Source organism: Argentina silus (assembly GCF_951799395.1).
Source record: "Argentina silus genome assembly, chromosome: 4".
NCBI lineage: Eukaryota > Metazoa > Chordata > Actinopteri > Argentiniformes > Argentinidae > Argentina > Argentina silus.
Window position 1 is genome coordinate 875,795 of NC_139658.1, and position 15,583 is coordinate 891,377.

A 15,583-nucleotide genomic window follows, 5' to 3' on the forward strand; every position below is an offset into this window, starting at 1 on the left:
GTCGACCCCTTTTCCCTGAGGAAGGGAAGACGTTAGCGCTATCCCAACTAGCTAGCTATCGCTAGTTTTCATGACGCAAAAAAAAAGTAACGTTAACGAGTCGACTTTAAATAGGCTGTGCTTGTCTTGCTCCCGTTTTGAGAGGCTGAGGAGGAGGCTTTGTTGACGTTCTTCTTGCATGTGATGTTGATACTTCACCTGCGCGGCTCGCGAAGTTGCGCAAGTTCTATTTTGGAACAATCACAGCAGAGCATCGCTCTGATCCACAGACGCGGGACCAGCCTACTGTGCTCTGATCCACAGACACGGGACCAGCCTACTGTGCTCTGATCCACAGACGCGGGACCAGCCTACTGTGCTCTGATCCACAGACACGGGACCAGCCTACTGTGCTCTGATCCACAGACACGGGACCAGCCTACTGTGCTCTGATCCACAGACACGGGACCAGCCTACTGTGCTCTGATCCACAGACGCGGGACTAGCCTACGGCGCTCTGATCCACAGACGCGGGACTATCCTACTGTGCGCACTAGGGTGGCTGTAATTCCATAAAAGCCCATCACGCGTCACTAGCGTTGTTTACACTGGAACTTTGACAGGGGCACAAAGGCCACCTTGGCCGTAAATTGAATTTTTTTTCACAGGGCATCAAGGCCAAAGTGCGGGGCAACGACGGCCATGGCCGTCGTGGCCGTCGTGAAATTCCCACCCTGCTTACAACATGCCCTTCCTCCCATTGCCAGCCTCCCATGGTGGAGGGTGTCATCTCTGTGGAACGCCTCAATGAGGGAGAGGCTCAGCAGGACTCCCTTGGAGATGGCCCCTTTGACTCTTCTTCCATTGCTGAGCCCCCTTTGGGCCCCAGCTCATCTCATGGATTAATCCAAATAAGCTCAGAGCACTAACCACAAATCAGTGAACACAGAGAAGGGGTAAGTATATAAAATCCAATCTGGGAACCTGAACGGTGGACATATTTAAATGAGGACATCAGGATTTCAACTATGGCCCAAGGGGCAAAAAATCATGGTGACATCTGTACTGTATTTTGGGAGATTTTTACATTGTATGTAAAAATGTGTTTGGTGCCAGCCAAATCATCCCCACAAGTCAGGAAATAACTGTTCCCCAACTGTGCAATAAATTTGCATGATTTCACATCAGTGTTAGTTTTCAAAGCCTTTAAAAGTGCATTCATAAAGCATTAATAACTCTCCTGATTGCAAGCTCCCTATTTGGCAAACACCATGTATAACTGTTTGTATGTAAATGGTTTATAATTTAATATAAAACTGGTTATAAATTATTTACCAACTAATACTGATGCTGCTATATTCACAAAGGGATCATTTTGTTACATGTTAAATCCTCAGCCAGATCCAAGTTGCTATAGGCTTGATTTTATGGTGCTGGTCTTTTGCATTCTTAACAGATAAGTATGTGGTGAATTGCGTGTGTATCTCTGTAATTAAGAAAGTATACCTAGCCTTTTTCCACAGGGTCTAGCTACTCATTAAATGCAGTCCCAATTAACAGGGAATGTGGACAGGATAGAGCTGTCTGATTATGCATGCTGATGTTTATTCATGGTAATTGCTGCTCCGCTATCTCCAAGGATGCTGTATGTTTACTCGTGTAGGTTGTTTGACACACAGCACAACCTCTTAGGATCCCCACTGTGCTGTGTTCACCATGTTCCTCAGTGGTGTGAGAGTGAGGGCAGATCCCATTGTAGGATCCCTCAGTGAGATTCAACTGATTCCATTACCCTCCAAACATTGCCATAAAGAGCAGGCACAGTGGTTGAATATGTTTTACCCAGCCACGGATCACACATCCTCCATCACAGGCTTCTGACCCTCAGGGGGGGAGGGGTGGAGGAGGGAGGAAGGAGAGGGGAAGGGGAATGGGCTGCCAGATCTCTAGTCTTTAATGAGGGGAGCACCTTGTTATCTGGGCCGTATGCTGTATGTGGATCTTAACCCCAGGCTGTGTTGGGTAAGCTGAGGCTGCTGATGTGGGGAGGAGGAAGGTACCACTCTAGCATCACATCCAGAGGCAGAGAGCAGGAGAGAGGATATGGGCAGACAGAATAAGAGATGGGCCTGGTGCATGGCAGGCTTTTAATGCCTTGATAGACCTCCTCAGGGGGGATTCACTGACCCCAGTCCCATTCTCACATTGCTCTTCGCTTCGCCGCCAGGGAGATGTGCTGCCTCCATGGCTGGCATCCTCAAAGACTCTCTCAACATTGCTGTGCCGGCCCAAGATTCTTTGATGAAAGATGAGCAGTATTCACATTGGTTTCTACTTCATAGATGCTGTGGGATTTGTTTGGGTTTTGAAAATGTTGAAAGCTGTGATATGTTGACTCCAGTCAAAGCAGGTTATGTTGTAAAATGAAGTATTAGTCTGATCCTCCTGAAGTCAGGCATTTCTACCATGCTGTATAGAGAGGTTGACCGTTCTTTCTGTCTGTACGGGCTGAAATACAAGCAGTAGGGATTCTATTTATGTAATCTTTGTGAAAATGTGGGATATACAGGTAGTGTGGCTCAGCTCGTAATGTTTGCCAGCGGCTCTACCACCCTGCATCTCTCTGGCTGTCATCTAAAGATAAACAGGGTGGGGATATCTTGAGGGAATACCAGATGTTGCCAGAGGTGGTGGTGTTGGAGTTATGGGCACCCATAACAGTGTTTTCATCACAGTGATCCGCAGTGATGAGGCATTTATGAGGTTTGGGATGTGGTCAGAGCTAATCTGCTGTGACAGCTCACTTACTCAGGCCCTCACATGACCCACCCCATGTGACAGGGTGCCAAGGCCCGTGGCGATCCGAACATCCTATGTCACCGCGCGTTAGCGTCACGCTGGAGCAGTCCGCTGCACGGAGCACAGCACCGGTCCCAGCAGCAGTGATGTGTTTGATCTCCGCACTGTGTTTGTTTATACACAGTTAAATGTCCACATCCACATTTATTGCCCTAGAGGCAATAAAAACGTTGGCATATACAGTGCCCTGCGTAAGGAATGGGACAGTGAAGCGTTTTTTCTTCTTTTGGCTCTACACTCCAAATGTTTATGCAGAGGTTGAAGTAGAGATTCCCAGTTTTTATTTGATGGTATTTGTGTACATATTGGTTTCACCATTCAGAACACTTTTTATGCATAGTCCCCCTATTTTAGGGTAACCAAAAGTAATGGGACAATTGGCTTAACAGGCGTTTTGGGTAAGTCAAGTGTGTTCTGTCACATAATTTGTGCAGGCATAAGAGAGCTGTCAATGTTTAGTATTGATTCTAGGCTTTGAGTTTGCCTTTGGAGTTTGCTATTGGTGTGTGTCAACATGAGGACCAAAGAAGTGTCAGTGAAAGTCAAGGAAGCCATTATTAGGCAGAAATCAAGATACCAAAAAAATCTGAAACATAGCCAAAATCTTCACTAAAAAGCTTCACTACAAGGTACAAACCACTAGTTATCCTAAAAAAGGATGGTCAGGTTACAGTTTGCTAGAAAGTACCTAAAAAACCTGCAGAGGTCTGGAAAAAGGTAAGATGATAAGATGAATATTATCATGGACCAGAGTGAAAGGAAAGTTTTGAAGAGGAAAGTTTGGAGAAAAAAGGATCTGGCCAAGATTTACAGCCTACCACCTCATCTGTGAAACAGAAAAGTTACAATTGTGAACCTGCGACCCAATATTATCCCATAAAATACATATGGAACCATATGACATTACTTTAGCTCTGCTCTCCCTGAGTGAGAGACAGATGGTCCTTCACTGAGTCAGAGAGGTTAAGACACATAGACAAACTCAGCATAGGTGGAAGTGGAACTGTATTCTTCATGCTAGAGAAGCCCAAGTGGCTATTAGGCCTAGGATGCAGGTGTGAATGGTGAGTTGGCTTTGAGGAGATGTCTTTGTGGAGGAAGCAAGGACATCTCTCTGAATTTATGCGCTGTATGTTGACCATTTGCAAAAAAGGACACGTGTATCACAATTGAAGGTCACATATTTTCTGGATCTAATTCTGATTGTACAGGCTACTTTGTGTAGGTGTGACACCCTGTACACATAGACTGTGACAAAATGATTGCAATCTGGCCGAAAATGGGATTGTTTTGTCCCTGCTAGCATGGTTGATTGGGGAGAGAACTCAGCTGGATGACGTCAGATCGATTGCATGCCCTCAAAAGGACATATCTCAGATTTTAAGGATTTTGACTTTTGGTCTACGTATCAATTTTTTTAACAAAATGTCTTATTTCAGACCAGAATGGTTGTATATTTATATCCTTATAGTTATTTTCATCTTATAATGTTCGATTTTGACTGGAAGGGGGGGTTTAATAATAGCCTCAAGCCCTGTATAATACAGTATATATATATATATATATATATATATATATATATATATATATATATATATATACAGTATATATCACATACTTTGTTTGTTTATGATGCTAAAACCTGTAAATAACGATGGCTACGTTTATTTTTTTGCCATTGAGCCTTACCACACCACATGCTGCTGTAGCTCACAACTATTTCTTGTTGTAGAATGTTCACAGCTGTTTTTGCGACCTTGAATTTGTACATTCTGTCCATGGTTATAAATGATCGAGGTTTGATGTCACAGACGTCACACACATTGTATTTTTTTAGGACAATAAATTGATTCATATGTGTACAAAAGAAACTATTGCCATAATGTCAACATCTCTTACAGATTGAGGATTAACATGGTGAGAACAGTTTTAGAGAAATGGGAAACAGGATTTAGAAATAGGATATATAGGATTATACCCTGTAATAATGAATATGCAGTAAATCATTTTGCTATTTTGCCATGCCCTTGTCTTCTTCCTCTGGTGGGTTCTCCTTCTACACATCATAGCCTAAGGGCAGATACACACACTACAGCACCATAGGGGTTATACCACTGTGGGATTAAGCATGGCCGGCAATTTAAAGGGAACTCATTTTGCCGGAGCCCCTGGGATTTCACTCATGTTCTGCTCTCCCAGTTCAGTTTCCCTCTCTCTTGTCTCCCTCACGCTTCCCTAATCCGTTCTGTGGGATCATCCCAGCAGGTGGGAGAGGGCCATGTCATGTAGATAAAAAGCATCAGATTATGAGGGGAGAGATGTGCTGGCATCCTGCGGCGCCTCGTGAGGGAAGGATGCACACCCCGCAAATGGTCATACGAGACATTTCAACAGCAAACATTATGTCCTCCCTGGGGTCTGATCCAGTCAGGAGAGGTGCAGGCCAAAAAGAGCCTGATGTTCACAATACATCATAAATCTCATAGCATGTGTCCCTGACACATGCTTATAAAAGCAAAGGAAATTAGACCTTTTGGGACTAGGGACAGATCCAGAAGAGACTAATGTGGATGTCTTTATTCATGTACAGTGTATTGTTCATCCATGCTGTACCCTGCACACAAACCAAGGAAGTAGGCTTTGTCGGTGATGCAAACCCATCTCTTGGCTCTCAGTCTTCATCATATCAGAGCCATTAGTCTACTCACACAGCCAAACGCTGTCCTGTGAGGCAGTAATTGCTGCGGCTGCTTTGTACTTCCTGTCTGTCAGGCTGCCAAACGCCACTGTCATGATGCTTCCTCATGCAGTTTCTCCCCCAGCAGCTCCAGGAACAGGAACATTTATAGAAAAGCCTGCTCCAAAAATAACCCCTACTCTATAAGTTACCATGACTGTGGTAGAATACTTTCCGAATTAACCAAATGCTCGTCTCTGAGTGTAACGGTGTGTGTGATGGCACACATCAGCCCAGTGTCTCGTGTGACTGTCTCTGAAATCTCAGTGCTGGCGAGCAGGATAAATACACAATGGGGACATTCTATAACCCACTGTAGTAAATAAATCTTAGACAGGTTATGTTATTGTGGAACATTTGGGAGTGTTTGGTAAACAGTGTGTGAAAATTAAAAAAAAAATCTTTTACTAGATGGAGTTGTTTTTATGTGTGAGATGGCATATGTATCAAATTATCTTTAATAATTGACATCCCTTTGGAATTGTTTTGGGGAAATCTGTATGTAGGACAAAAAAATACACTTCAAATCAAGATAATCTCAAAATAGGTAGAATTATTGATGATACACACATTTAGTTTTGTAATACACCATAACATGCCTGATTTTTACCATGATCATTCTAATCCATATTCATCATAGTCATCACTAGGATGCCATTTAATTTTGAGTACGTCATTACACTTTCATAAATGGTATGCCTGTAAAATATGATTCAAATAATGATTCACTGTCTTCAGGGTAACAGAAAAAGTAGAAAAATCTCAGAGCCACATTAAAGCTTTCCGTTACCAGTAACCCATATTTTCATAAGTCACTTGAGGTGATGAAACCAGATCAGAATTTACCAACAGTACATCCACACTGGCACTCCTTGCCAAGCTAATGGTTCCATTGTATAGTTATGTTGTCACTGGAATATAGAGACTAATGATATATTAAATTCTACATCTCTGAAATGTTGAATTGATTCACATTTTTGCTACAATGTTCTTAAATCATGGAGTGTGACACACTGAGTGCTCTCTGAAATATTTCCTTCCTACAAAACCGTTGATCCAGGTGATGCTCTTGTGCAAGCTCTTCTATCTTGTGTTTTGCTCTCTTGCCAACACCTAGATATGTGCAATGATGAAGGAGTAATGATATACTAAATAATGATAATGATATATCAGGGAAGCAGTACTCTGGAGGGATGCTTGCCAAGTAATTCCAGCTCCTGGCACTCAGTCAGTGTGGCATTAAAATCACAAGTCTACCCTGTAGCTGAAACACACTGCTGGCTGCTGTCTCCTACCATTCATGACAGCAGCAGTGGATCAGATCTCAAAGTCAGCCAATGGAGTATGCAGCTTGGTTCCTGCTCTCTGTTGAATGAGAGAAGGAAGCCATTAGTCTGTAGGTAGATGCATTCAAGTGACAAGCTTATTCATATTCTGTTCTATTCAAAGTCGCACTGCTTCTTATGACTGTGCCATTTAGTTCATTGTCATTCCCTCTAGACCTTGTGACCTTTGCCCTGAAGCAGGGGACTGTCTTTTAGCTTCCTGTGTGACTTAGTTACCACTGTCACTGTGGCTCTGTCAAGTCCTGACCCACTGATGAGGAAGAATTCAGCCCCTGGAGCTGCTTATAGGTGATGCCACTGTTCTGGAACACACCCAACTCAGTCAACGACGCCTCCAGGATTCAAGCAGGGGGTGATCAAAATGCTGCATCTACATCACTAGCTGTTAAAACCTTAAAATGATTTGGCATCACTAGGAAAGGAAGGTGGCATAACTCTTTCTCAAGGTAAAAAAAACATAACTTAACTTTGAAAGAATCACCCCTCCCAGAATTTGCGTACACCTCGGTTCAAGGTTGGTTGAAGCTATGTCCACCTCTTCCTTTGGCTTCACTGGAATATGAAAATAATGGTTTTCTGCAAAAAAAAATTAACTTCTGGCATTGAAGCCCAAGGACTCTTTGCCTCCTGCTGCTGAACATCGCACAAATGAATTGGTATATTATTCCTTCTTTGGAAAATATTTTTCTAAGATGACTCCTGTTTTCATTGTCATACATAGTGAATTCTAATAATAAGTAGAAAGGTAGTCTTTTAGGTCAGAGGCCTTGAGATATTGTCTTCACAACCTCGCTCATATCAGAATTAATATTTGAAGCTGTACGCACATGTCTGGCCTTGGTGCATGAAAGAGAACAGGAACATAAACTTAATTCAATGTAAGACTCTACTTAACTCAACAAATTGAAATTCAGTTGGCATGATCATTTTCATTGAGGTAGCATTTTAAGGAACTAAGGATCCTATTGATACAATGAACATACAATTGTACACATACATTTGATATTTGATTGCTTGTCACTTGAAGAATAGTAATTTATATATTGGATAGAAAACATGATTTAATGATGCATCACTCTGTGAAGGAGGACAAAACAAGAGGCATATGGGGTCACCTAAAGGATGAGTATGCTAATGGTGGAGAAGAATGGACAAGAATGGACATACATGTGGAGGGATCTTGTCGTGTTGAGGTTTACCTTGGGCTTTTATTTTTTTCTCTCAGGTGATGCGGGTGCGAGTGACTCATTGAGACTTTGAAAGGCAGGCTGGGCTTATAAATCACCCTCTGCCCCTCAACACTAGATTTTAGAGGCCATTTCTCTCTCCAAGTCAATACTAAAGCACAAACACACACATACTGTACACACACACATCACAGCAGAACGTCTCTATCACCCTAGAGGACCAAGGAGCTGGACGATAATTCATAATCATGAGGTCCAGCTTTTTCATGCTCTTCTGCCTATTGCTTGTGTCCCATGGATCTTCAGCTGTCATCACAGGGGTAAGTGGGAGCCAACAGGTACAGGGGGATAGTTAGTTATGAGTGGATGATACTTGTTTATAAAAACATACTATTACTGGTAATGTGATGACTGATTTTGGCTGAAAATGAAAATGAAATGTAACAAAAGAATATCACAATAGATCTCACAATCAAAAGTGATAACAGATGGGAAAGTATGTAACAGCCTTTTGTTTCAACTATTGAGTTCCTTGCAAGTGATATCAGTATTGCTAATATTGCTCTTTCTACTAGATTTCTTTTTAATCAACATGCATACAGTAAGTGGTGATTATGTGTTCCTTTATAACAATCATGTTATTCTCAACAATTGTATGAGGCACCAATCTGAAGCTTTGGTGACAGAGTGATTTATATTGCTACCAATTCTAGTATAGCTATCCTCTAGAGAAAGAGATCTGCATGATGTAGCAATTCCGCATATTTTCACAATCAATGTCTCAAGTCCAGCCACCCATGACACTGCCTTTGCAAATATTATCAAGGGGCAATATTCTTGCAATAAGATCTAAAACAAATGTTGATTATAATATTTGTGAATTAAAAAACGTTTAATTCCTGGTGTAACCACAATGACACCCTATTGACACAACCTGTAGCAGAAATAGGTTGTAAACACCTAACCACAGTGGTTATCAAGTGTTAACTTATTAATACTATGCACTGATATGGTATTTACATAGAAAGTACAGCTCTGTGTATACATTGTAGTATGTACAGTACAACTGTGAAACATGTTTCCTTTTCATGTTAGTAATTTTTAAGCATGGACATTTTTGCAGAATTGAATTAGCAAAGAAAGTCAAATGAATAATTTGAGCAGCACTTAGAATGAAGTGGAAACTGTGTTTATAATTCAGGCCATTAATCGTTTAGTCAGCTTGATTATTTTGTGTATACAGTAATTCTGTCATGAATTGAAATGCTATTTAAAAAGCAGAAACTGCCAGAATAGTTTACACATATAGGGATGCTGATATGAACTGAGGTGCATGCAGCCATCCTCCTTCACCTCTCTCCATAATTTAATTCAATGTGGGAGCAGTCACTCAAGTCGTTGATATTCCTCTGTGCAATTTCCTGATCCCTTTGGAAAATCATGAAATCGTACAATGATCATTACCAACATATTTTTGGACAAAAGGGCTTCACTGAGATGCAGCACTATTTAGAAAATGCAAATCCAATTTCATTATCTCTCTGGCATTTATCAGCTTGTTTTTATTCTTTCAGTACTTCAATACCAATATTGAAGTAATTATGTAAAAAACAAACTATTGCACTTTGCCTGAATTTGTGCATATCTCTCTCTCTGTATGTGTGTGTGTGTGTGTGTGTGTGTGTGTGTGTGTGTGTGTGTGTGGCAATACATGCATTTGTGCAATCTCTCCAGGCCTGTGGGAAGGACTCTCAGTGTGGTGGCGGGATGTGTTGTGCAGTTAGTTTGTGGATCCGGAGCCTACATATGTGTGCTCCTATGGGACTAGAGGGGGAGGACTGCCATCCCATGAGTCACAAGGTGGGTCAAGATCCATACATTATTTGTTCTCTTTCCTCCTCATTTGCCAGCAGCCACACCACCCTGCATCTCTCTGCTGGATTGTCTGGGAAGCTAAGCAGGGTATGCCTCAGTCAATCCTTCATTGGGGAACCGAGGCTTCTAGAAGTGGTGTTAGAGGACCAGTAGGTGGCACTCCTCCCTCTGGTCTAGGGGACCCCAATGCCTCAAGGCAGTAAATGGGACACTGCCTTGCAGAGGATGCCATCCTCGGATAAGGTGTTAAATCGAGGTCCCAACTTCTCATGGCACTTAACGGGGAGTGACTGGGGAGTAAAGCACCCATTCAATTGCTGTTTCTGTTTCTGTTTCCAGGTTCCATTCTTTGGCAAAAGACAACATCACACATGTCCGTGTCTGCCAAATCTAGCATGCATCACCACAGCAGAGGGCAAATCAAAATGTCTTTCACCGTACAAGTACAAAGACTACTACCTCTAAAGAACATTTATAGTGATTTAATACATCTGTAGTTACTTAACAGTTTGGTATACTGTACATGTTAAGTCCTGTTTCCATTTTATTCATTTATTTAAGATGAATTATGTAATAATGTGTGTACTTTTCATAATGAATTTAGTTACATTTGCAAAGCCCAATTTTTCTCTGCCTCGTCATGTTTCTAGAATTCAGAATGAACCCAATAAAACAACCCATGACCCTCATGATGGCATATATTGCCATCCATGTATAGCATTGCCATTCTAAATCAAGATTAATGTTTGGATCTGTATTTCGTAACACATTTTAATTTTCAAGTAATTTTCAAGTATTAGTGTGCTGTATTAGAATAACGGCCACCCAAGTAATTTTCCACAGATGATTTTCAGAATTGTGTGAATTTGTACATTCTTTATAAAAAGATTCTTGAATGTTATTTTCCATAGACTATTTTGAAAATAGCTATTTTGCTTAGTAAAATTAGTGACAAAGACAATGAAGACCACTATCTATGACTGATAGTGACATTGACATTATTTGCATACAATATATTTATCATTTATCATTGGTAGGCTCTACCATTCAAGCACTGGACCTGTTTTTGACGTGAAAATAAAATAAGAAAGTGGAAAAGTGTCTTATTTGCAGGTTCCTGTGCAATGACCATACTTTCATATTAAGAAAGAATAATATTGATTGTGATATTCAACTTGACTTTCACCTTTGTTGAACAGCTGTTCGGCTTCTGGATTTTTTGATTCCATCTTGACTATCATGGTACATTGCATAGCTCAATTTTCTACTCCCTAATAAAGTCAGAGTGTGCAGCTGCCCTCTAGGGAGACAAGGCAGAAGTGCAATGATAATGATCATCTTACTAAAACTGAGCCATGTTGAAAGGCATGATGTAAATCTATGTCTTCTCTGCTCGAAATAATAAGAGTAATAATACTTCACCATTATTGTTAGTAGAGTGTATTAATTAACAGGCTTTCTCTTGATCAGATAACTAACTGTGGTATATGGACATGGGGAAAATGTTGCTGTTATTAACTTTTGGTTGCATATTGTTACCCAAATATTGTGGGCCCTAGAACGAGTGGTCGACTACAGTAGCTTGCCGATCGTTGAAAGTCTTGGAATGAAAAGGTTAAAAACATAAAGTACTATTCCCCACTCACATTAGCTATGAAATAGCTTTCTCTGTAATATGAGGGAGCAGGTCCCCGGAAGTTGGACAGCTCTGAAAATTAGTCATTGTCAGGCTATATTTTACAGTGCATTTGTTCAAAGCTCAAAGCTATAATTAGATTTGTCCGATGGGCAAGGGGACCAATGTTCGTTGACTCATACTTTATTAATGGGGAACTGTGTTATGCAGCTCTGGTTACATTTCAGACTGAATACTGTTTCTCCGTATTCATACAGCATAGCCTCTTGATGGAGCGATCTTTGACACATCAATGCCCCAAATAGTGGAGCTTACCCATAGTACACTGGCAGAGACTAGAGGCTATATTCTATGATGAATACCAATTTATTAGCCAAAACTAACAGTAGCTGGCAGACTCTTATGATGTGTATTTCAATATAAGGCCCACATATTACAATAGCAATATCAAAACATAATACACAGACATTGTTTTATATAGTGAAAAGTAAGATACTAAAACGAAGTGGCCTTTAAAATGATGTAAAGCTGAGTAACAATATAGTTTATTCTAGATGTATATAGTACATGAAACTGTGTTACAATCGCCCTTCATGAGCCTGACAGTTCCACTTTATCTCTAACAGTAGCAACATAGTCAGCAAGTATGTATGGTGGTATTGGCCTGTATAGGCCCCTGTGTGGATACCCTTGCTTTTTTGAAGCAGTTAAACCCAGAGGACGGTGGCACAGATTCTCTGCAATAAGAAAATAGCTACTTGATACACAATAGAGGCTACTTGCTGACTTAATCTATAAATCTAATGTTACATAATTATGGGAAATATTTCAGCTTGGCAGAATTGCTTTTAATCTTTTGTTTGTTTTTGTCTAGTTGGTTGGTTTTGGTTTGTCTTGGTTTGTTTTTCTCCTGGTTTGTTTTTTTCTTGCTTACATTTAATTCTAACACTCACTCTGCGGGGTGGGTTTGGGTATGTGAGCTGAACCACGCAGCAACCCACACCCTCCACTCTTCCATTCACATGTATTGTATGTCTTTGTATGTGTCATTGTATTTTGTGCCTTTGAAATTTTTTTATTTTTTATTTTTTTATAATTGCTTTTAAGATAAAAATTAAAGCACATGTATGGTCAAAATCTGGCAGTACACATACAGTACACTGCAAGAGCCATTTATCAGCACCACAAAGTAGAAGAGAGTACCCCTGAGGCAAATTGTTACACAAGAAATTCCTGACCTGCATTACTATTTCATGAATTTGCAAGTGAGGAAGTTAGAGATGCTAAGGGGCCACAGAGATTTACACTGATAGCCGTGTACATGCTGGGAGCGGAGCAGAGCAGAGCAGATGTCAGTAGGAGGCAGGCATGTTGTGATGGTAATGGTTATGAATACAGTGAGGCCAGGGATGATGGAGGTGAATTGGAAGCTCTGCACAGATACTGAGTTCAGCAGCTCAATCACTATCCCAGGGAGACCAGGAAAGATAAAACAAATGATGACTATACTACATACATACTGTACATGGTCTTATCAGAACAATGGCATGTTTGATCTGGCCTGAAACAATAACATAGAGGCAATATGGTCTCTTACTGCAGCACCAATTATATAGTCATATGACATTATTCATCCGTTTAAAATTCTGATGGCTGGTCAAACACTCTGATTGCTCCACAGAGCTCACTTAAAAGGTACATTTGGTAATGCTGAAAACTATCATGTCCCTCTGCATTATGCAAATAACATCATACATAAAACATAATCTAGTAGTAGCCTACTTATTGACTCCCAAGTCTGCATTGCTGTGCAAATTATATGAAATATTATTTTACAGTATAAACAGCTAGGGCAAAGGGAATTCAATTTTAACATATCTGCCAAAGGTAATCAATTTGGCATTGCCAATTTAATAACTTAAATAACCATATTATAGGCAGCATCCTTATAATATTAGAAGATAGCATGAGAATAGTATGAATTCAACTTTTTGTCTGGATTCAACTTTTCTTGTCTTTCAATAGAGCAACACTGCACTGAGTCAGTTTACAAGTTTACTGATCAACACAACCCTTATTCAGAACATACTTTTTGTTCACTTCATTCCCATGTCAAAACATTCAAATAGCATTTCTAATGCACAATGCATTTCTAATGCACAATGCATGAATGAATTCAGAACACAATGACCTAACACAATGACCCTTCACTCATTACAGAATCAAAACAATACTAATCATCCATTTGTTGTTTATTTACTCAGAAATACAAACAATGCAAACATCTCTGTAGCACTGATTATTTGCTCCTTTTGAAGTCACATTGTTCTTGTCCATAGAAAAATTATATATGTATATTTTACAGGGAATGTGCAAGGGACCCATTTTATCATCAAATGTTAAAATCCATGAAGAACATACTTGCAAAAACTTTAAATGTGAGTTTTAACACTTTGTTCACACAAATAATTCTACGAAGATTTTATGAAAGATACAACATATTTGATAAAAAAAAAAAAAAAAAGATTTGAACAAGGCAACAAAACAGCTTTACGGAATCTATATACATGTCATATGCTATCTCACTGAACTGACTTATTTAAAGAAATACTGATAAGATTCTTACAATACGCTAAATTATTAATATTTGAAATCAAGACTTGCCACTTGCAACTTTTTGCACTTCCTGAATGTGGAAGTGGCAAAAATATGGGCTTTATAAGATTGTGTTGGTAAATTGAACACTGGAGGCATAGCAACAGAGAAAATAACCGTAAATCAGAGGCAATATGCCCTGCACGAATTAGGCTATTCGTTTTTCACTGGTCGAAAACACCATCGTAACCTTTCAGATGACACAATATGGCTCCATTGGTGTCTGTGTGCTCAAACAGCATGGGAAACAGGCTCTGAGACGCATCCGTAGCTCCTTGTTGAATATGAAACAAATAATTGGATTCGCCCCTGCTTGAACAAACGTCATCCACACCGCCGCAGTAAGGTAAACCTGTGGAATGGTGCCGCCTTTGACGAACACTCGAAGGTAGCACGCCACAATATATGGGGCCCAGAGGAGAAGAAAGGCCAATGTTATCATGTAATACATTTTACCTATGCGTTTTTCCATTTTAAATTCATCCAAGACGAGTAGCCTTCTGTTTCCATTATGTGAGGCTTGTCTGATGCCCACCAATGTTGGAGGGGTGGGACCACGTCCAAATCCTGCAATCCAATTGGCGGCTGCCTGCCCAGTCGCACCTGGCCCGTGGAAGGTCCAGTTCTGGCTTATAGCTGGGACCAGCTGAGCAGGTTTCATCTTGCGGTGGTCGTAAACAAAACAAAGCATCTTTATGTAAACAACGTGTGTTGTGCCCACGATGACAGCCAGCATCAACATGAAACCCAGGGTGTCGTTTGCTTTCACATATCTGTGTTCGAAAATGCACTGTTCCTCCTCACGAATAAATTTGTAGGTGCCAACGTCGAATACCGGGGGGAAAGCCATAGCAATCGAAAGGGTCCAAACCATGCAAATAACTGCAACACATGTCCATAATGTCATTCGTTTGGAATAAAATCTGTGGTGTGCTATCGCCATATATCTGGTGATACTGACGCAGAAAAGCAGAAACGCTACATGAAAACAAAAAAGGACTGACATGAAAGCAATTATTTTGCAACTTATAACGCTGTATGTCCAAGTGGAACCGTTGTTGATTGATATCATCACAAAGGGAAAGCACACGGCAGACCGTATTATATCTGCCAAGCACAAATCAAGTAGAAAATAATACGGAGCCTTGTGAAGGGAGCTGTCTTTCAGCACCAGCAGGGACAGCGCCACATTCCCTACGAGGCTGATGCAAATGATCAGACCGAGCGAGGCCAGTTTCACCGCAGAGGCAGTGATAGCATAATTCTGTAGAGAAGGGTTGCTTTCCCCAAACTCACTTGTATTTGCCAT

The 15,583-nt window shown here is 40.6% G+C and overlaps 1 protein-coding gene across 1 annotated transcript; it reads right to left on the reverse strand.

Annotated features, from left to right (window-relative positions):
• Positions 1-14,467: 14,467 nt before the first annotated feature.
• On the reverse strand, positions 14,468-15,583 carry gpr27 (G protein-coupled receptor 27; the record flags this gene model as incomplete). The annotated part of the gene is made up of 1 exon (XM_083669310.1): positions 14,468-15,583. The coding sequence occupies one exon, from the start codon at positions 15,581-15,583 to the stop codon at positions 14,468-14,470; it is 1,116 nt and encodes a 371-aa protein (XP_083525436.1).